At 54.1% G+C, this 20,293-nt stretch overlaps 10 protein-coding genes across 10 annotated transcripts; 5 read left to right on the top strand and 5 right to left on the bottom strand.

Moving 5' to 3' along the window:
* Positions 1–154: 154 nt before the first annotated feature.
* Positions 155–743, top strand: POSPLADRAFT_1043115 (hypothetical protein; the record flags this gene model as incomplete). The annotated part of the gene is made up of 5 exons (XM_024478227.1): positions 155–193; positions 245–271; positions 328–390; positions 561–642; positions 691–743. 5 exons carry the CDS (start codon positions 155–157, stop codon positions 741–743), a joined length of 264 nt encoding a protein of 87 aa, XP_024344733.1.
* Positions 744–840: 97 nt separating this feature from the next.
* On the bottom strand, positions 841–2,086 carry POSPLADRAFT_1129039 (hypothetical protein; the record flags this gene model as incomplete). The annotated part of the gene is made up of 6 exons (XM_024483800.1): positions 841–906; positions 962–1,375; positions 1,430–1,713; positions 1,763–1,843; positions 1,892–1,969; positions 2,032–2,086. The coding sequence occupies 6 exons, from the start codon at positions 2,084–2,086 to the stop codon at positions 841–843; spliced, it is 978 nt and encodes a 325-aa protein (XP_024344732.1).
* Positions 2,087–2,202: 116 nt separating this feature from the next.
* POSPLADRAFT_1127805 (hypothetical protein) lies at positions 2,203–2,782 on the top strand (the record flags this gene model as incomplete). Its single annotated transcript, XM_024483668.1, has 4 exons — positions 2,203–2,246; positions 2,364–2,435; positions 2,495–2,588; positions 2,639–2,782. 4 exons carry the CDS (start codon positions 2,203–2,205, stop codon positions 2,780–2,782), a joined length of 354 nt encoding a protein of 117 aa, XP_024344731.1.
* Positions 2,783–2,843: 61 nt separating this feature from the next.
* On the bottom strand, positions 2,844–3,648 carry POSPLADRAFT_1064358 (hypothetical protein). Its single transcript, XM_024481793.1, has 2 exons — positions 3,200–3,648; positions 2,844–3,145 (listed from the first exon to the last, which is right to left on the bottom strand). Exon 1 carries the CDS (start codon positions 3,639–3,641, stop codon positions 3,219–3,221), a length of 423 nt encoding a protein of 140 aa, XP_024344730.1. The 5' UTR covers positions 3,642–3,648; the 3' UTR covers positions 2,844–3,145; positions 3,200–3,218.
* Positions 3,649–6,061: 2,413 nt separating this feature from the next.
* POSPLADRAFT_1130612 (hypothetical protein) lies at positions 6,062–6,556 on the bottom strand (the record flags this gene model as incomplete). Its single annotated transcript, XM_024483973.1, has 2 exons — positions 6,062–6,252; positions 6,307–6,556. 2 exons carry the CDS (start codon positions 6,554–6,556, stop codon positions 6,062–6,064), a joined length of 441 nt encoding a protein of 146 aa, XP_024344729.1.
* A 278-nt stretch (positions 6,557–6,834) lies between these two features.
* On the top strand, positions 6,835–9,332 carry POSPLADRAFT_1072626 (hypothetical protein; the record flags this gene model as incomplete). The annotated part of the gene is made up of 4 exons (XM_024482532.1): positions 6,835–7,121; positions 7,178–7,340; positions 7,405–8,356; positions 8,410–9,332. 4 exons carry the CDS (start codon positions 6,835–6,837, stop codon positions 9,330–9,332), a joined length of 2,325 nt encoding a protein of 774 aa, XP_024344728.1.
* A 1,095-nt stretch (positions 9,333–10,427) lies between these two features.
* POSPLADRAFT_1064356 (hypothetical protein) lies at positions 10,428–12,406 on the top strand (the record flags this gene model as incomplete). Its single annotated transcript, XM_024481792.1, has 6 exons — positions 10,428–10,527; positions 10,596–11,012; positions 11,069–11,482; positions 11,532–11,564; positions 11,625–11,908; positions 11,965–12,406. 6 exons carry the CDS (start codon positions 10,428–10,430, stop codon positions 12,226–12,228), a joined length of 1,512 nt encoding a protein of 503 aa, XP_024344727.1. The 3' UTR covers positions 12,229–12,406.
* Positions 12,407–13,059: 653 nt separating this feature from the next.
* POSPLADRAFT_1052040 (hypothetical protein) lies at positions 13,060–14,830 on the top strand (the record flags this gene model as incomplete). The annotated part of the gene is made up of 9 exons (XM_024480236.1): positions 13,060–13,137; positions 13,188–13,969; positions 14,028–14,038; positions 14,095–14,102; positions 14,155–14,403; positions 14,465–14,496; positions 14,572–14,651; positions 14,714–14,725; positions 14,775–14,830. 9 exons carry the CDS (start codon positions 13,060–13,062, stop codon positions 14,828–14,830), a joined length of 1,308 nt encoding a protein of 435 aa, XP_024344726.1.
* A 193-nt stretch (positions 14,831–15,023) lies between these two features.
* On the bottom strand, positions 15,024–16,207 carry POSPLADRAFT_1052039 (hypothetical protein; the record flags this gene model as incomplete). Its single annotated transcript, XM_024480235.1, has 8 exons — positions 15,024–15,090; positions 15,149–15,205; positions 15,263–15,333; positions 15,390–15,468; positions 15,526–15,598; positions 15,656–15,918; positions 15,979–16,043; positions 16,100–16,207. 8 exons carry the CDS (start codon positions 16,205–16,207, stop codon positions 15,024–15,026), a joined length of 783 nt encoding a protein of 260 aa, XP_024344725.1.
* A 658-nt stretch (positions 16,208–16,865) lies between these two features.
* POSPLADRAFT_1129397 (hypothetical protein) lies at positions 16,866–19,619 on the bottom strand (the record flags this gene model as incomplete). Its single annotated transcript, XM_024483839.1, has 7 exons — positions 16,866–16,969; positions 17,027–17,093; positions 17,130–18,089; positions 18,148–18,680; positions 18,720–18,986; positions 19,071–19,151; positions 19,232–19,619. The coding sequence occupies 7 exons, from the start codon at positions 19,617–19,619 to the stop codon at positions 16,866–16,868; spliced, it is 2,400 nt and encodes a 799-aa protein (XP_024344724.1).
* Positions 19,620–20,293: the final 674 nt, after the last annotated feature.

The raw sequence follows: 20,293 nt of genomic DNA, 5'->3' as shown, positions 1-20,293 counted from the left end.
CAGTACTTACTCGGTGAGCCACGGCAATTACCGAGATCTCAACGATTTCGCGCGTTCTGACTTACCGCCGGCGCCAAGTACTAGCCACCGACGTCCTGCAGCGACCACACGTCCTTCGCGTCCCTTCGTCTCAGCTCTCAGCTACCTGTCCAACATGTCGAACCGCCAGCAGCGTGTGATGGTACAGCCCATCGTGAGCCTGAACCATTATATATCTATATACCCTCATACTGACACAAACCAGAATGTGATCTTCAAAAACCTGCAACAAGTATGTTGGTTGATCATGCAGGTTTATTTCATAGACCTTACCACTCTGATTCACAGAGAACCAAAGTCTCTATCTGGCTGTACGACAACATTGAGATGCGTATCGAAGGGCGAATCATTGTACGTATTCCTGTCCACATTCCTGCCCGACGGCACTCGCCAGCCCTCATCGAGGCGCCCAGTGCAGGACTTTTCATTCATGCTACGCCTTCATGATCACCGTTGCTACGTTTTTGCTGTTTGATAGACCGTCGATGATTTTCTGTGACTTACGCAACTTACGTACACAGGGTTTCGACGAGTTCATGAACGTTGTGGTAGACGAGGCTGCTGAAGTCTATGTGAAGGACGCTAAGCCGCGCAGAGATCTCGGTACGTTTTCTTCCATCGAGATGCCTATGATCACTCATCCGTCTGCAGGGCGGATACTGCTAAAGGGCGACAACATCACACTGATCGAGCAAGTTTCATGATTGTCTGTACGCGGACTGGACACTGCACAAAATAGCAAATGGGACGGGTCGCTGTTGTCCTGTCCACGCTTTCTTGTATGTGCTGTAACACTAATAACTACAAGTTGTACACGGGCAGCAGGGCAGCCAGACTTAGTGCTTGTCGACAGAGCGGACATTCCGCCTGTACGCGCGTTTCACCATCAGCACAATTCACGCACCTTTCGAAATACGCTTACCTTCTCTCTACCCCAACCGACAATGCAATCCCAACAGAAAAGGTGACCACATTCGGTAGCGGTCGTGGCAGTACGCTCCTCCAAGCATAATGTGCAGTTTCGATTTGCTCTGGCGGCGGCAGGTATCAGTGTGAAATCGAGTGTTGTATGCTCATCCTGCTCCGCGGCTAACGGCGGGCGATCATCTGGTCTTTCAGGACCTAGCATGGACGAGACACGCCGATCATCGATGTATGTCTCCTGGTTATCATCCGTCGTTCTCTTCCCCTGTGAAGATGCTGAGCCTTGTTCATCTCCATGAGTGTGACTTCGGATGAATTTCACTAAGCGATATGTTAGTCTGATTGTGAGAAGAATGCCTAGAAGGGAATATGAGGGTGGTCGTGTATTTGGGTCTTGTGGAAGAGAAGAAATCTGCGGAGTAAGCTGTGAATTCACGGCTCTGGAACCGTACGCAAGAGCACGCACATATCGAGCTCCCAGAACCCTTTTGACTATATCATAATATACCCCACGGAAATAGAACACAGCCAGGTTCATCTCAGAGATAATCTCCAAGAGTGTCGGTAGTCTCCGCAATACAGAGCCGAGTCTAGAAGAGGGAGAAAGACGTGATCCCCATCTCGCTAATAGGTAGGACGGCAGGGTGGGTAGTAGCAGGAGAGCTAGCCTAGTGCGTCGCGATGGAGGTCTACTGGCATTTGCTGAGTGTAGCCAGATGTCTGTATACTCCTCCCCCAATGTCTGGGCTGCTGTTGGCGACCTGAGCATAAGTCTTGAGCGATACACAACAATGCTCACCTTGCCCAACCGTCAGGCCATAATATAGGAGTTTCGTGGCTAGCTCAATCTCCTTATCCCACCGTGTCATCCATCGTGTCCCTTGGGCAGCTTAATTACACTGAAACGCATCCCGACTCGACTACACACCTAGCCACGACCGGAGCACTCCTTCAGTCTGCTCACGCAATGCAGAGACATGAAAGAGGTCGCGTTGATGTGAGCGGACTGCGGTGATGGAACGACGAGACGTTAATGCCTGTTCATTTATGCCATTCAGGACCACACACTGATTTGAGCCTGCTGAGCTGGAGGAAAGGACGGCAGCTCGAATGTCCCCGGCATGACTGCAGTGGCTTGACCGATCGGGCGCCTCTGCGAGTCCTCACCTCGTTGGTGACAACTCCCACCTTGTTCACATCCGCTGGCTCGTATTACTTCTAGTGTATAAAATGGCAGCCATGCATGGACAGCCTCAGGGCCCAACAACATGGCAAAAGTGTGAGTAGTTCTACTCTTAGCTGAGCGTCCATGCAAAGAATTCACCTCTGCGTACAGTGAAGTAAGCCAAACCGTTCTGGACTTAAGGGCCATTCTGTGATACCGTGGCCTGCTCTTACAGAATGGGTGCTGCCATGGGCGCTGGCGTTGGTCTTACCATTGGCTTTTTGTTTGGAGGATTCAGTATTCTGAGGTCCGTCTCTGCACGACTTAAGCAAGACGTCTGATGCTGACATGTTCGTTGGACGCCAGGGGAGGAGCTGGTCCTCGCGGTGTGTTGCCGACGCTCTCCCAGTACATGCTGAGCAGCGCAGCCACTTTCTCGTTCTTCCTCGCCATCGGATCGGTGAGTTGCTGTCTGGCCGCAAATTGATATCCCCTCACAAAAGTATGCAGGTCATCCGCAATGATGCGCAGCTCCCACCACACTTCGAAGCCGCTAGGTTACAATTGACATCACCTATGATGCAGTCAAGAGCGGAGGGGCTTACGCTCATGAAAAGGCGCTGGGATGCCGAACGAAAGAATGAGCATAACTGATGTCCAGGAGAATGAGGCGTAATGGCATTGCTTGAACCGTGCTATCGGTAGATCAATGACCGCATATCAAATCATAGGCAAGTACATGGGTGGTACTAGGGTCCATATCTGCCGCACGGCGACTAACCGCTGCGGCACAGTATAAGTATCCCTGAATGTCCTGGTCCGGTCGTGTTACTATCGTGTTCTACAACACCGTGCTACCCTAATCCTAATGAATGCTCAACCTGCGATATCAAACCCGAGAGCGTCAGGAGGGTAGCAGTAACGTAAGGACTGGGTGCCAAGCCTGGCTGGTGTGGGTAAAAAGGCAAGTGGGACACCTAACGACACGCCAGGTGTACGAGACGAAGGGGCGAGAGTCTACTTTCCATGTCAGCTGACAGCCCAGATAAGCCCAGACAAGCTGGAACTTACTGTCAGCCACGAAGCTTGTTCATGGGTCCTTCCGAGTGACTTTGTTCCAGTATGTCTGCAGCCTGCTGCTACACGATCGCACGGACCGGAGGCTATCCTTCGACCTCATCGAACGCAGACTCGCCGCGCTGACAGGTACCGGGCGTGGAGGCGTCTCCCACAGTGGGAACGGGCCGGATATTGTCGGGCGATCTGGAACCGCCTGCGACTTCCTCCCCGCCGCTCCCAAAAACCACCTCAGCAGGCTTGGCTTCCGCTTCTCTGAAGGGGCGGCCGGCGAGCATGGCGGTAATGGGGGATCGTACTCGTCTTCGTAGTGGATCGTGGGCATATCAAGAAACTTGACAGATGGCGCCGCTCTCAATGTCCTCGTCCGGATGGATGAGCTTGACGACAAAATTGACTTGGCCGGTGCCGGCCGCGTGCGCGATGACGCCGTCATCGTCGACGAGACGGACGGAGCGCGCTGCCGTTTGGGCGGCACGAGACGCTCATTGAACTGCCCAAGAACAGGCAGGCTCTTATCCGATGAATGTGACGCGCTTGGACGAATGACCGACGCCCAGAACGACCGCTCACAGCTATCGTCGCTCTCGTCCCGACAGTGACCGCCAGTGTGATTCCAGCCGTTCCGATACGGGATGGACGCCGATGAGATGACTGGAATCTCTGGCAACTCGTCATAGTCTGAAGTCGAGTCAATCGATGACTGCGACAACGACGTCGATGCGGCGCTCAGCGGTGAATCTGGCGCTCGAGGCATCTGCGGATGTGATTAGGCGTCGTGTGTGTCGTGAGGATTGTATAGACTCACAAACGAGTAGCCCAGGGGAAATTCGTCATTCTCATTGATGTCTTGAGGAACGGGAAAGTCCTGTTGCTTTGTTGTTAGAAGAATTGACCAGCAAAACCAGGTGCGAGAATACTGACGGAGTCATCAACAAGGGTCGAGGAGGGCGAGCTGTCCCAAAAAGACTACATATTCTACCGTCAGCAACTTCAATACTCCTAGATTGATCCACGCACACTGACGGCTTGTTCAGAATGCAGCCAGTCGGCCCAGATCTGGCTGTCACGTCTTGGGGCGGGATAGTAGCTGGTGGGACGAGGCATCGTCTGGAAACCAAAACAGGAGCAAGACACAAAAGTCAGCTTACGGCGGGAAAGGACAAACTTCTGTGCCACTCACTGATGAAGGGATGGGTCTCGCGGAACGGAGGGGGAAAGAGGAGGGCGAAGAATCCCACTCCAAGCATAAGCATACCTTTTTCTACACGTGCGGGCCGTCTGCGCCTGCCTTGCGTCACTGTAGGGTAATGAGATAGTCGCACGAGCGACCGCAGGGCGTCCCGATTGACACACAGCACGATCTTCAGGACGGCACGGCGAAGGCGTGTATCATCTGGATATCATCAGACATGAGGCACTTTTCCCGAAATAAGGTTACCCTATATGGCACTTCCGCATCCTTGCGGCAGAACAAAGGACGTTGCAGCTGGAAATTATGCGATTGCCTCATGAACAAAATGGCTGAGTGTGAGTATAGGGGGATTGCATTTGGATTGTGCCCGAAGTAACGAAGCCGGGCACGGTTGCGGCAGAATAGCGCTCCGGGATTCGGACTCGACAAACCCACGTCGAGGGTCCACAGCGTTTGCGGAATTTCGGGGACTCTGACTGTTCCATACAGACTGTGGCGATAGCGCGCAGTATCGTTGTATGGCAATATTTGCATTACAGATTTTACGGCAGGACTTCACGAGCAGAACTGACTACAATGCGAGAACTCGGCACGCTGGGTGTACATGAGAGCTGGGTTTCTGCAGAGACGAAGGTGAGAACGAATAATGCACGGATTGAAACAGAGAGGAGGTCACCAATAGTCTTCTCTTTGTTCTGCTCGGAGGGTCTTCCAGACACGTTCGTGTATACAGCTCTAAAGGCTCCTTCGCTCGCAGAACAGAGCCGAAGTGGCTGCACGGCATTGCCATGTGTATATTGGAACCAGCAGGAATAGAGTGACACTACCGATGACACCCAACTGCACGATCTAAATGATCTCCGTCTAACCTTTTGTATGGAATCGACTCTGCATCACAGGATTTGATCGAGGTCATTAACGCGGCATCAGCAAAATCCCCACCGTTATGAAGGTACTTGCCTGCCTATTACATGGCGTCAGCTCAGACAGCCCGATGCCAGGTTCGGCCAGCATTATGACCAATGCCCAAGGCATGAGTGATGATCGCGTTTCACTTACGTCATACATTGTTTTGTTTTCGCCGCTCATAAGGATTCTGGCGCCTCTATATGCTGGGTTACTCCTTGCCGCCACGCTGCATTAACGAGTGTCCACGATCGCATTGTTGGACAACTTCACATCGACCCTGAGAGGTCCGTGGTTACTCATGTGAACTGATCCCCAATGATTATGACGGCAAATTGGTCCTGTGACGGACACGAGCGATTGAGCGGCAATGGAACCGGGGCAACCCACCTGTTGACTCCAAGCATATGCATATGTACTCACCGATACCAAGTGAAACTTGATATTTGAGAGTCAAACGTCGTGATTCTATGATGTATCAAGAGTCTCGCGAGTTGGAAGAGTGGACACCTCTCAAAACCCCGCAGTGGGATACGTGATCCAAAAAGTGGTGCATTAAGGAGAGCAAAAACTAGAACTATCGTGTCCAAGATATTGCCGGCATTACTTTTTAGACCCTGTCCTTCCGTCAGCACCGCGTTTATTGTGGTCGCTGCAACCAAGGCATATCACACACCATATACGCTACGACGTCCGCTCGCCGTTGAACCCTAGGCCCAGTGGCTTGTCTGCTGTGCCCACATGCGCATCGAGCGCTATATTTTGAATGGCTGGTCGACATGTAGACCACTCCAGATGCCTCTCGCAGCTTCTGTTGTACTCTCCACAGTCCGACGCTTCAAAGGCTTGATTTTGGCACCAGAAGCATCAAGGAGCAGTTGGACCTTCTGCTGGATTCCGGTCACCTCGAAGCCGTTGAGCGGGATCACCTTATCCCTGTCATTCACTACGCAGATCTGCTCCAGCATTAATCTGGCTGCATACAACGGGTATCACGCACAGTAGAAACCACGAATTATTGGTTCACGCTGATTCCGCTGCTTGACCACAATTTCAACATGTGGGTTGGTGCGGGCAAGGTCCTCGAGGTGGTCATGTATGTATCTGCGGGCATTTGCGGATGATGGCCATTTGTCGCAGTACTCGAAGACGAGTTTCCTTATTTGCGGAATGAACGCAACATGCCCGTTGGCCGGCCTTGACGTTAACTGAGCTCGGAGAAGAGGTTTCGTAGTAGGGGCAAGCTTCATGGCTCGAGCTAAGGACGGCGAGCAGCGGCAGCCGTTCTATAACTTCTATTACAACCAGATTGTAAACCCACTATAAGCGGAGTTTGAACATTTGTATGGGGGAGTAAACAAAGCAGGTGGCTGATGGCAATTGTTTGACTGCGACGCACTCACCGTCGACGACACGGTTTCTAAAGTCACGGTAATCTCACCACGGGACGCGTCGACAGAGACGCGCCTCTCAATTCGTCTGCAGCCACAGTCGCGTCTCATCATTCGTGAAAGCGTCTACTCCACGAATGGCTCGTGCAACTCGCTCGTCTGCTCAAGCAGACAAGGACAAACCACAGGGCTCTACTCCCGCGCCTCGCAAACCAAACGCCAAAAAGCGTAAGCGCACTTCAAACGCAGACGCAGACACAGACGCGAACGGGGAGCAGCCTTCGGCAAAGCAGCCTCGCACTGAGGATAGTCTGGAACCAGAAGAACAGCAGTCAGCGGACGTGAAAGAACCTGGTTCACAAGGTAGTGGTGATGTGCCAATTGAGCCATCTGACGCGCAGAAGATCTTGGATGTACTCGAAGTGTGCGTCGCAATGCCTTACTATGTCTAGCAGGGTTGTCAGCCTGATACGCTTTCAGTGTGGACACACAAGGTCTTCTAGACCGGGTGTTCCCATTGCCAACAGATCCCCAAGAATCGACCTTACAAGAGACGATGTCCACTCCGTCTGCACCTACACAGACATATTCACTTCGCGCATTGCTCAAGGACTCTTCCCACCATCCCTTGCGGGTGCTTAGAGTATGTCTTGTTCCGACTGTTTAGCGCGTTGCAAGACGTAACATATTCTTATTGTCTGCCGCAGTCTGCCATCCAGCACCTGTTTCCAATATCCTCACATCCGAGATCGCGACCGTCCGCTCCTGCGGCACAGCAACTGCGTTTCTGCGACCTCGCGTTGTCCCTTCTGGACCTCGCGTCCTTCCATTCAGTCCCAACGCCCCTCGAAGCGGAAAGCATATTCCCCGCCCTTTTCCCTTCTCTGTCCTCAATAGAGCAAGACTCGAAACCCGACCAGCCCCCACCAAGCCCCATACGACATCGCAAATACGCCCTCGTACAGCGATTGCCCACTGGCGACTGGTGGACATCACTGAACTCCGAACACACCCAGCCCTCTGCAGATGGCAAGGAGCTGAAGGATCTGCCAACTGCGCATGCCGACCTCGCGGCCATCCTCCCGGCGGCCTCCACCTCAAACCAGTTCACTGACAAGACCCTTGAGGCATATGTGACTAGGAAGCCTAGGGTAGCCGTACAGCTCCCGGGCCCGCGGCGTCTCAGCTGCGGGAGATTCTTAGACTATGGTCCGTATGCTAGCTTCGCGCCGACCTTTGACCAGGAGGGCGTTGAGGTTGGTCAAGTCACGCTTGGCGAGGTCATATGGTATCAGAGAGAAAAGACACGCCTTAGGGAGAGAATAAAGGGCAAACAAAGGGCCCCTCCGGCACCGGCGGCAGCCGCACAAGAAGACGTCATCATGCTGGATGATACGGACAAGGACGGGAAGACCGCGCAGATCGCTGCGGGAGACGATGCAGACCTTGATAGTACGTTGGGGGCGTTGTTACCTCCCGATGAGGTCGAGCGCATCAAGTCCGCGTTGGGAAGCCTGGAGATGGAGCAGGCTGTGCAGGAACTGCTCGACAGAAACACCAGGGCGCTACTGCGACTGCAGAGACTGCAACGCGAACGGCTGGGGACTGTCAGTGGCGGATTAAGCAAAGTGGAGGAAGGATCAGACGAGTGGGACACCGGTAAGCGTGTGCTAACTTGCTGTCTAGTCGACTCACTGACCTCGTGGCTCCAGCACAAGCTATCATTGACTCGTTAACTCTGCTTGCGTCACTTCGGCCACGATCTTCAAAGGACGACCACACGACGCTACCGCCGCTGATCCCTTCCGCATCCGTGTTGCGTACCCTCCAGCGCACTCTACCCGCAAGTGCTACAGAAGGCTGGTACGGCACCCTTCCAGCAAGCCGTACTACTGCCCTGCGGGACGACACAACGATACATGTGAAGACTGGTGCGCCGGTCGCGCCTCCTGCCACAGCAACGGCCGCCGCTGCCGTCACCACCACCGCCACAGTCACTCCGCAAAAGCCCACTGCCCCAGCGACATCGTATACGCCGTACTCTTACTCGAACTACACGCCGACCCATACTCAGTATCGAGGCGGATACGGCGCTTATACACCCCAGCAGGGCAACAACTACTATTCGAATTATGCCACGACTGCACAGGGACAGACAGCGGGGACGACGCAATATCCTAACACGCAGTATAATACCGGGAGTCAATATCCTTACCAGTCGTGGTATGGCTACCAGCACGGTTCACAAGCACAAACGGCAAATAATGCGGCCGCAGCGTCGGGTGGCGCGACACCTCAACCGGCAACAACGCCTTCAACGATGCCAACCAGCTATGCTGGCTTCTTTGCGTCTACGTCGCAGCAACAGCAGCAACCACAACAACCACAGCGCGCCGTAGCAAACACCGTGATGACGCCCAATGCTGCAAAGGGTTACCAATCCGGCGCATGGTCTGGCGCACAGTCGACACCTGAATATGTTGCACCAACGCTTCCCCCGCACATCCGTCCCGCTGTCGGTGCTAGCACACTAGGGACTGCGCAACTCGCAACGTCCGGGGCTGCGTATTCCACAACCGCCGGCTATTACGGCCATTATCCTCCCGCGCAGTCTCCCGCCCCGACAGCACGATGAATGCAGCTTTCATGTTACCTTGGCCAGTATTGTAATGAGTCGAAGGTATTTCGGTAATGTCATTCGGGCATCTTGTTTGTGATTAGTATTTTTTGCAGTTGGCACTGGGCACACCATATCATTATCCTTCTGCGTGCGATCAAGTTTCGGACAGCTATATGACCAGTACAGTACGCATCGAATGTAAATTGGTTTTGAGCATACTTATAAATCGCCGAAGCAAAAAATCCACGGCGTGATGTCTGGTGCCGTCTAGACTCTACAAGCTCAGGTAAAGGAACTAGAGAGTTGACAACCCAACACCAGAACTTTACTCTCACGCGCAAAACCACCCCGTCGTTGCCTCGAGTACCATAAACTGGCACTCTTATCGAGGGGAAAGTATCCGGTCGCAGACCTCGACCGCCATAGTTTAGGATAGAGACCAGCGAGGCAGAACAGAAGAGCGCGTTGTGCATGAAAATGCGGCGGAAAGCGTTTTCTATGTTGGCCGGCAAAAGCCGAAGACCGCTCACCTGACATGGGCGCGTCGACGCGCTCAAATTCTCCATTGATCCCAACTCCTCACTGCACCTCGTCGTGTGACCAAGTCGTACAAGTCTGCAACACAATATTCTTTGTGTATCATCGTCTCAATGTTATGTTTGCAAGCTCTACTCATTGCGCCGGACAAGTACTGCTTACGCCGCAGCAATCTTATACCCGCCGCCGAGTGGGTTGAATGGTGGCTCCGCTGGCGGGAGAAGAACCTAATCCGATAATCCTTCAGGGGAGTCGAGAGCCGCCGAATGACGGAGGAATGTCCGAGCAACGCTCCGCAGGCCCACCGAATCGCCTGACGCATATTAGTTTCTCCTCTTGGAGCTCTCTGATTATTTGTACTGCATGCCTAGCCGACCGTTGAATGCCTTCCTCGATCGATCATTACACCTTCAATGAATTACGATGCAGTCCAGGTGTCAAGGCGAGGAAGAGGCCAGGTAACTGAAATGATACCCCGTGAGTCATATGCCCTTTGAAAAATGACTCGACGACTCATCTCGCGAGGGGTAGGGAGCCAGTCAGGACAGTACGTTTCTCGCCCCCCATCCCGTCATGTCGAGTACTCACCCGACGGCATGGAGGTATGATGGTGGCGACATCGCGTTCATTGCCATATGTGGCATTCTCGTATCTTTCATGGTACCTGGCGTGGGTCAGTGCGAATCTGCTATCTGCGACTCACACAAGCTAAAACAAGGACCTATAATGCCCCCCTGATAGCGTTCCTATATTCTGGCTTATCTAGGCGGAAAAGTGCCCTGTCCTTGATCTGGGCCGTCGCCGCAAGCAACGCAGTTGTCATCTTCCAATGGTTCTTCTGGGGATACTCCCTTGCGTTCTCGCCGACGGCTACGAATGGCTACATTGGTGACTTGCGGAGTTTTGCTCTGCGCAAGGTGCTCAGTAATCCCAGCCCTGGGTCCCCCCTTATTCCGGAGCTGCTGTACAGCTTCTATCAAATGGAGTTCGCGTGCGTCACAGTCGCCATCCTTATGGGAGCACTTGCCGAGCGCGGTCGCGTGGTCCCTGCCATGATTTTCGCATTCATCTGGATGACTATTGTGTACTGTCCTCTGGCTTGCTGGGCGTGGGCGGAAAATGGCTGGGGTTATAAATGGGGGGTTCTTGACTATGCTGGTAGGTCCCCTGCATCGGACATCGATAGTGTCTAATATATGTTTGTATTCTACTAGGCGGCGGCCCCGTAGAAATTGGCAGCGGAGTGTCCGGACTCGCCTACTCCTGGGTTCTTGGCAGGCGGAGCGAGCGTGAGCTGCTCAACTTCCGTCCGCATAACGTCTCCCAAGTGTGCATGGGAACGTTCATGCTCTGGTTTGGCTGGCTAGGGTTCAACGGTGGGAGTGCATTTGGCGCGAACATGCGCGCAGTGCTCGCGATATGGAACTCTATGATCGCCGCGGCAATGGCAGGGCTCGTCTGGTGCTTGCTCGACTACCGGCTCGAGCGCAAGGTCTCAATGGTCGGCTTCTGCTCGGGAACAATTGCCGGATTGGTGGCGGCTACTCCCGCTTCGGGTTATATCCCGCAATGGGCATCCCTCATCATGGGCATTGTAGTGGGGGTGGTTGCAAACTACGCAACAAAACGTGGGTTCCTAAGCACCCGGCGATATATCAGCTAATCAGGGCCTCGTAGTGAAGTTCCTTTTACGAATTGATGACGCACTAGGTGCGGGATAGTATTTCTCTCGATGTTTGCCATAAGCTAATGTGTCGGTGTATTTTATAGATCTTTACGCGGAACATGCTATCGGAGGCATCGTCGGCTTATTATTTAACGCCCTGTTCGCAGATAGCGAGCTCATTGCGTTGGACGGGGTCAATACCTCTGTCCCTGGTGGCTGGCTAAACCGCAACTGGAAGCAGCTTTACATTCAGTTCGCATATATATGCGCTGTCGTCGGCTACTCTTTCGTCATGACAGCCCTGCTTGCGAAAGCGCTTGACTTCATTCCGTGCCTCAGCTTACGGGCGTCGCCGGCGGAGGAGGCACTCGGTATGGACGATGCTCAGGTATGTATTACTTCTGCCGGGAAGCTGAACTGGACACTGATTATTTGTGTATGTAGATTGGGGAATTTGCAAACGACTATATCGAAGTCCGGAGAGATTATACCGACTGGACGCCCGCGCACAAACACAAAGGTTCGGACACCGGCCAGGTGCCCATCGCTGCTGGAGACCGCCACGCTCGACCAGATGTGCAGGTTTGGGATTCCCAGGACGGCGAACGACCTATTAGCACCAGCCCGAACGATACGCGGGGTGCGAACGGCCTTTTAACGATCTCAGAGAAGGTGGATGATAACAGCGACGTTGAGTCTCACTCTTGACGAATTCGTCGTGTGAGAGAAAAGTATCGATTGGGTGGAAATGCGGGGAATAACTGCTTCTCAGGAATCGGGGTACGCTTTAGCAATCTAATCCTATAGCCTGCGTAATATATACGACTACGGCCCCTTTCTCTCCTTCCTGGTAGTGTAGCGGTAGTTGTGACTTCGCGATACTTTTTTTGCAGCTTGTCCTCTAAGAAGACATTCCTCGTTCCTGGATGGTGCAGGTATCATCTGCAGAGAAATGCCTCTGGGTTTGCACGCACATGCTGACTGACTTACTATATTCCTTATCCAGTCATAGAGCAAGGCCGACGCTGTGCCTGCGAGTGTCTTTCCCCTCTCAACCCGTTGTGTTGGTTGCAGTAAGTCTCCCACATCGATAGTTGTCAGCGCTTCGGGGCCTTCGTGGCGTCAGGGTATCATGTCTGCCACCAAAACCTCTTTATATTGGTTGCGCGCTATACGACTTTGTGCGTTCTCGATAAGTCGACGCTATATGCATATCAACAGTCTGCCGAACCATCATACCCTGATTCCTCATGACGGCGAAGCACATCGCAAACGGGTCCTGGCAGATACCAGGACGAACTTCAAGAGTGTTGGTTTCGTGCGATGTACCGACTTCAGGCGTGTACGCCTCCCCAGTGCGAGTTTAATATTTTTATGGCTAGTAATAGTATGCCCATGGTCGATTGGGCAATGCCGAGATAATGACGCACTAGGACGGTCGTCCGAGCCGCCTCCTGACCCGGACGTACATCCGAGATAAAACCATGCCCGCGAGATCATCTGCTCCCTGCTCTCTCCCACTGTCCAGGATCAACAACCATGTCGGTCTCCATTCTCTCCCTCCCGCCAGAGCTTGTCGAGCGCATCCTTCTGTTCTGCCATCCTTGCGATGTCGCGGTACGATCCCGGCTGTCTAGCACTATCTTTGCGCTCATAGATCCTTTCAGAAATTTACAGAGACATGTAAGGTCGCATACAGCCTGGTCTACAAGGCTGAAGACCAGTACCTCTGGCGAGAGCTATTCCTCGCCTGGCCCTTCGATGATCTCCGCAAGGCGCCCCAGCCACTGCTCGCCCGAAAACCTGTCACCGAGCACGATTGGCGCACCGCTCTACAGCGTCGGGTTGAAGCGGGCGATCTGATCCTGCGCAAGGATGTATTCTCAGGCCCGCAACTCCTGCGCGCCCTCGAGGCGTTGGTGTCCGTCGTCGAAACTGCACTCCCGCTGAGCGATAGTCCCGACTCAGACGAGTCTGCCAACCTCCAATGGTTGGAAACGCTCCTGCATCATATCGCATTCGACCCGGCGGCGCTCGTACCCACGGAGCGCCAACTATACGCTCGCCTTATGACGTACCACGCGTTATCGTATGAACCGGATGTTCGCAGCCCTATCCTGCGCAAGCGTCTCAACGAGCGCCGTCGGCAGAGCCGGTGCTTCGTGTACGATCTGCGGAAATACCGCGAAGAGACCCTCTGGGGCCCGTACAGGCGCAACGAGAAAGGCGAGCTCGTCGCCGATTGGGAGCACGTCCAGCATGTCGTGACTCTCGTTGCGCTCAAGCTGTGCGAGCTGCCAGGGATGGCGCTCAGACTCTACTGCAAGCCGCGTTCCGGCCCCGCCGCAACACAAGCTTTCTCTGCTCCGTTTGCACACGATCGCGAATCGCATGACTGGGCGGGAGTCGCGGGGACTTGGCGGCGCTTCGTGTGCTTTATGGATTATCGGTGCGTGGACTAGGTGGCTCATCGATTTCTCTAGACTGAATGGTAAATCTTGCTCTAGTGATCTGTACAGTACGCAGACCCGTTCCCTAGTGTATGTATGCTAACCGTATGTGACACTCTCCTAGAATTCAACGTGAGTACGAATTCCTCCTAGACAGCTTATCGTAACGCATACATGTCCCCAGTACCCCATGAACGCACCGCGCAGGCCGGAATTCTTCGACGACGACTACCAAGAAGCAATTCGCCCCGTCGAGCTGCACCTCAAGGTGCTCGATCCCGCCCCCGCGGGACCTGCTACGGTCGCGGGCGTTGTCAACCCGGCGTATCCGCCGCTCTTCTTCAAGGGCTTCTCGCGCGGCGCGCACGGCAGCGACGCGGTCGTCGAGGGCGAAGTGCGCCTCCTGTCGGACGGCAGCGTCCGGTGGAGCTTCGTGAGTCCGCATGGGCCTGTTGCGGTTCGTCGCCTCCTTTCACTCACACGTGTGCGCGAAGGTCACGAAATATGACGGGCTCACGCAGTGGAGGTACTGTAATCGTTCTGCCCGTCTGCAAGTGGGCACCCAGCGCTGATTATCGCGCGTCGCTCTGATGTGCTGTAGTGCGGAAGCTGTACAGATCGGGAACGTGTGCAGCGCGGCGGGCATTGCGGGAATTTGGACCGGTGCGTTTCACGAGGAAGGTTGGTCCGCACCTCACAATTTGAGATGTTCTTTTGGCTCACAGAGCTGCCATCGTTCTTAGGGGATCCTGCGGGTAGAGCTTTCCGCTTGTAACACATATGGCCTCTACTGATTGTCTACAGGTCCCTTCTGGATGTGGAAGGTTCCCGCGGCCCTGCCTGTAGGATTCAACGTCTAATGGGATAGAGAGAGACCCATTAACGAAATATGTATACTTGGTGTCATCCTGACTGTCTTCCAAATAGGTGAGGCACGAGGCATATTTGTTGCAATTCTCAAAGCACACTATCGTACAATTGGTTCTTCGCTGTCCCAGCTGTTGTACAACGCTTGTTACTTTTCCTTCATCTTCGAATGATACCGCAGATCTCTCAGTGAGTGTGTGTGCCGCTCGCGTTCCCATAGAACTTGATCAAGGTGGCATACAAATCCTCGAAGCTGGCAACGTTGAACGGTCAGTCGTAATCTAAAGAGGATTTTGATTGCCACGACATACTCTGCCTTATTCTTGGGGTCATCGAGGTTAGCACGGGCAGCAGCGAAACCATGGAATCTATGGCAATCTTTTCAGCATGCAGCCCGGAAGTCATGCCAGACGCAGGCGACGTACGTATCGTAGAACTTGTGATCGTTCTTCGCTGCCCATGGCTTCTTCGACACGATCTCGACGATCTTCTTGTACTGAATGACATTCAGTCAGATAGCGCCATGCAACGTCACTTGGGATGGTTACGTACTTCCTCCTGGGGCTCGTCTTGGCTCGGGTACAGTCCGAGAGGCACCTTGAGCTCAGTGGCATCAGCAGATGAGAGCATGCTGATAAGAAAGCGTGAACAAGCTGGTCGAGAAGAGGCCAGCAGTGTGATCGCCTACGCAGGGTGGGTAGCAGAGATGGCATCGAGGGGCGTGGACTCCGCCGAACCCGCCAGAATCGTAACCTTACCGCCTGCAAGTCGAATCGCGTCAGTCGCGTCTTCACCCAATCCATACAGACGCTACCGACCCCAGCAGAAGCCGAACGCGCCTACGAACTTCGCGCCATCGGCCTTGAGGGCCTTCGCGACGTTGAGGAGCTTGGAGACGGCGTTTTGCGGGTTAGCAGCACCGCCAAAGAATGCCTGGAGCTTGGCCTTTTCCTCATCGGTCTTGGGCGGGAACTTATCAGCAGGCCAGGGCGCATCGGGCTCGAAGAAGTCGGGCATGACGACATGGGCGTTGAGCTGATCGGCGAGGATATCGGCGCCTTGCTGAGTCTGCGGCTTGAAGCTATGGGGCACGCTTTAGCATAACGCGGGGGGGAGACATCATGATGGGCGGAGGACACACCCGAAGATGTCGTAGACGCAGATAAGTGCGACATTGCCTGGAGTGGTTGGACCGGTGACATAGACCTACCAGTGCAGATATTCGTCAGTAAATACTCTGATATCAGATATATGCCGCCCACCTTTGTGAACCCGGGATACGACTTGTAGGAACCCTTGGGGGTGTAGTCGGACCTGACGGGTGGAATGCTGCAGCAAGCAGCGTTGTCGTTGTGGATGGTGGTGGACATTCTGGCTGCACTGTGTGAGGGGGCAAGGTGGTGGGCGACTGCTCGTAGACGGGCGAGCATGGGCGGTCTGTGGACGAGCGACTATAGGCTTGTAAGCACGCATGCTCTCGCTCATCGACGTCATAATCTAGAGGCGCGGGAACGGTCTGCCATATGTGGGTGTACATATAAAGCCATCCAAAGCGCTTGATTGCGCAAAATTGAACCCTCACCACGGCCTGCGTTCATTCTCGCGGGCAACTCTCCGTCGCACCCATGGCCTGGGGTATGCTGGAGAGGGAAGACGAACATCAGGGCTCAATTAAGCCGGAGCGCTTCCCAGCTGTGCGACCGTCCGTTCCTTAGGGAGGCCGGAGTGGGAAGTGCTTGACTATGCAGCTCGCACACTTCATTAAGTTATATTCTATGATCACTTTGCGTTTGTCGTTATTCGTGCTGCGAAATACATCTGTGCTGGGTCAAAACATAATACGCTTGCCAGTAAGTCCATCGCAGAACCTGAAAAATTTGCTGTGGTCAAAGGTACTTTCTACGCGCCTGCGTGGTGGATTGGTTATGATACTGCATGTTCTCCGAGAGCAGTATCATAAATAGCAGTGTATATTGGTATCTCATTCGTACAATGTACACGATGTCTCATACCCGTTTTGCCCGACGCCTACAACGACTTCTCCGCCAACTTCTTCAGCTTGAGGGCATCTAGTACGGGCTCAAACATCTGTATGAAGAGAGACTTGCCTCCTCCGAGCATCCTGTTCGTAACTAACTCACGTATCGTCAGATATATGCGCAACTCATAATGATTGACCGATCACTCACTCCACAATGCTGCCATCAACCACCTCTTCGCATCCGCGCTGTCACGGGAGCCCAACGTCGACGCTATCTGCAACATATCGATCACAGGCTCGCGGAAACGAACCGTTGTAGGTATAATGGCTATTTCAATGGGCAGGGTCGCCGCCGCCTTCGCCGACTGCACGGCGGTTGCCTTCTTGTCAAGCAACACGAACCCATAGCACTCGAGCGCCTTCATAAAACATTCGCCCGCTTCCTTGACCAGCGCAGGCGTCTTCTTGGACTTCAAAACTTCACCCAACGTCTCGTATGCCAGCCCCAAATCCCGACGGACCCACCCGCACGACGGTGCGAAGGTCGCCGCCAGTTCGTCCGTCCACCTGCGCAGTTGCGGGACCGGCATGTCATACGCACGACCCCATTCGCCCCCAATACACTCCATGAGCCGCGCTCTGGCCTGCTTCTGCTCCGGGTCCTCGCCGCGCTCGTCCTCACACAGCTCGCAGCGGCACTCTTCTGTCATGATCCGTGTGAGTATCTCGTGCCGGGCCTTTTGAGAGCCCCCAACATAGGGTATGGTGATCTCTTCGCCTGCAGCGATTTGCATGACCGCGCGGACGATCATAACGTCCCCGATGGTGTGCCACACTGCGTTGGCCAGGCAGGCGTGGTTAAACATCGCCGCCATGGGATAGAGGCCTAGCGGAGAGCCGCGCTTCGATGGCTGCTGGGCCGGCAGGTACTGGGGGCCGAGCTGTGTGATGGAGAAGTCATTGAGAATGAGGATGGCTTCCAGGCGCGGCAGGTCGATGTCGAGTGCAGGCACGAGGGCGTCCACGAACACCGGGTCTGTAGAGACCGGCGGAGGGTACGCGAGGGGTGGATCCGGGTACTCATGGCTGGCGAACAGATCGAAGACGATATTGTGCAGCTCGGGATTTCCGTAGAGCTTATGAATTACTTTCGACCCCAGCGCGCTCTGTTCTCGCGAGAGCTCTATGCCGGAGCGCACGTCTGCGTGTTGAAGTACCTCTTGTGTGTTGAAGTCCTGCTCGAAAACCGATGCGAACGGCTTGCTGACGAGCTGCGCATGAAGCCCCAATGAATATATACAAGGTGTGCGAGGGTAAACAGTCACGTACGAGTAGCTCGCCCACTTTGATGTCCCGTGTCGCGGCGATCCCCCGGCCTCCGCCACGGTGCGTCATGGGCTGCACCTGTATCGAACCCTTGAACGCGGCAACGTCAAGACGCGGGTCACGCTGCGCGTGCCGGAACAAGTAGGCCCAATCATACTTCCCGGTATCGCGTTCAGCCTGGCGTTTCCGACAGCGGGCGACCCAATCTGCGATTTCCACATCTTTTGGATGCGTGAGCTTGTACTCCTCGAACTGGGCCTTGGCAGCGTCGTAGTGGCCGCGTCCGTATTCAGCCTTCGCTTCGCGAAGAACAGCTTTGTCGCGGAGAGCAGCAGGAACGCCCGGCGTCGCCTGCACGCGTCGGGCGTCGGCGGACGCCCCGGAATACCACTCGAGGCGCAAGTACGCTTCTACACGGTTGCAGCGAAGGTCGGCCGCCTCGGGGTCCGCTCGTAGCCCGTGACTGTATGCAATGGCAGCCGGGAGCCACCGCTCAGCCTTGAAGTGCTCGTTGCCCACATTCTTCCACCCCATTCCTGAGAAGGGCATAAGGGGTGCATACTGCAAGGACCTACCGGAACTCCATGTAATGTCTTTGAGAATGTCGTTAAACCGGTCGATCAGTATGATGTCTGATGGTGAGTCGATGCCAATTGTCGAGCATCTTCCTTGTGCAGGTGCGTTGAGAGTGGGCTCGCGAATCGCCAGGATTGTTCCCATGGGGAAGAGCGCGTCCAGGTACTCCTGCTTGCAGTCGTACGTGGTGGGGAAGTGGTATAACCACAGCCCACGGGCGTCGCCATCAGGATCTTCTACGATCGTTTCTATCGTACAGATGCGCACTATATTACAGAGGTAAGTAGAGAACACCGATGTAGGGAGGTAGGCACCGACCGCATGGTGTTATGACGCGACATAGTACATACTCGCCCTAGAGTCAGTCATCAACTGTTGTGTCCGGGGCAAAGATTGAAATGCGTTACAGTATGTGTCTTTCGCACGAGCATCTGCGAGAGGGAGATTATATGGTGTATTCAAGTGGTGAATGTCAGCTCCCGCTTCGCATACTGGGTATCAAAGAACGCACTGCGCCGAAGTTGGCTGAGAGGTGAGGCACTAAATGGTCTCTGAAAACCTGCGAAGATCATGTATGCGGGCACCATTTTGCTGTAACCCATGTTCTGCTCTTTCTCTATGCTGTGGCGCAGACCCAGTTGGTTTAAGACGAGGATCTCGCGAGGTGCTTCGCTTTGAGGCAATGGCATGGGTTCGAACGATTTATCTTCCTTGAGCCACTCCTTGTAGCGAGCGACAGCATCTCTCGTTTCTTTGGGAGGTCGACCGGGGTGGACGTCGGGAGGACGGCTCCCTCCTAAATCATGGATACCCACGTTGGCCTCTTCCTGCAACTCGGATACTTTCTCATATGTGATACCCAGCCGCGCCACCAATGAGTCTGCAGCGGCTTGATACATGGCTTGATGCATGTCAGATGTCTGCATTATACCGGAGCAGGCAAGGGCAAGATGGGGACAAAGGGCAAAGAGATGAAAGTCTCAACATGCGCGTGTCACTGGCACCTGTATATTAACGTCAACATGCGGCTGCAGCTGCCGCACGAGGCCAAGTGGCCTTCTGTCCAAGATAGAAATGCCTTGACTCTAGTCGAACAATGAATCTTATCCTGTGAGCAACGTCAGCGGGAGCACTGGCTTGCTATATACACTTGCAGCTGCTTTCTGGGAGGCCTTGTTGCGTACTGGGACTAGACACTCGCCGCAGTCAAATATGCTGGTGATACCGCAAGCTTCAGACGATGTGTATGTTCACTGTCGAATATTATCAGATATGTCTTGTTGAACATGTCTGATAGCTAGTAATAGATGATATGCTGCAGTGAATAAAATCGTCGTTGTGCCGTGATGACGGACATTCTTGATGGGTCCTGATGTGAGAAGAGAGAGATAGTGGGCGATCGTTCGCTGGCGGGAGCATCAGAGGCCTCTGGATGGCGACGGTATAGCACTCAAGACATCGATAACCTATAGAGTGACCATACTTTGGCCATCAAAATGAGCGATCTATTAATATTGTAGACTGCCTAGGGGAGACTAATCGATCACTACGCATTCGAGTCTCTTGGTTTCTG

The sequence above is a fragment of the Postia placenta genome (assembly GCF_002117355.1).
Source record: "Postia placenta MAD-698-R-SB12 unplaced genomic scaffold POSPLAscaffold_1, whole genome shotgun sequence".
In the NCBI taxonomy this organism is placed as follows: domain Eukaryota; kingdom Fungi; phylum Basidiomycota; class Agaricomycetes; order Polyporales; family Adustoporiaceae; genus Rhodonia; species Rhodonia placenta.
This window is presented reverse-complemented; position numbering and strand designations above follow the sequence as displayed.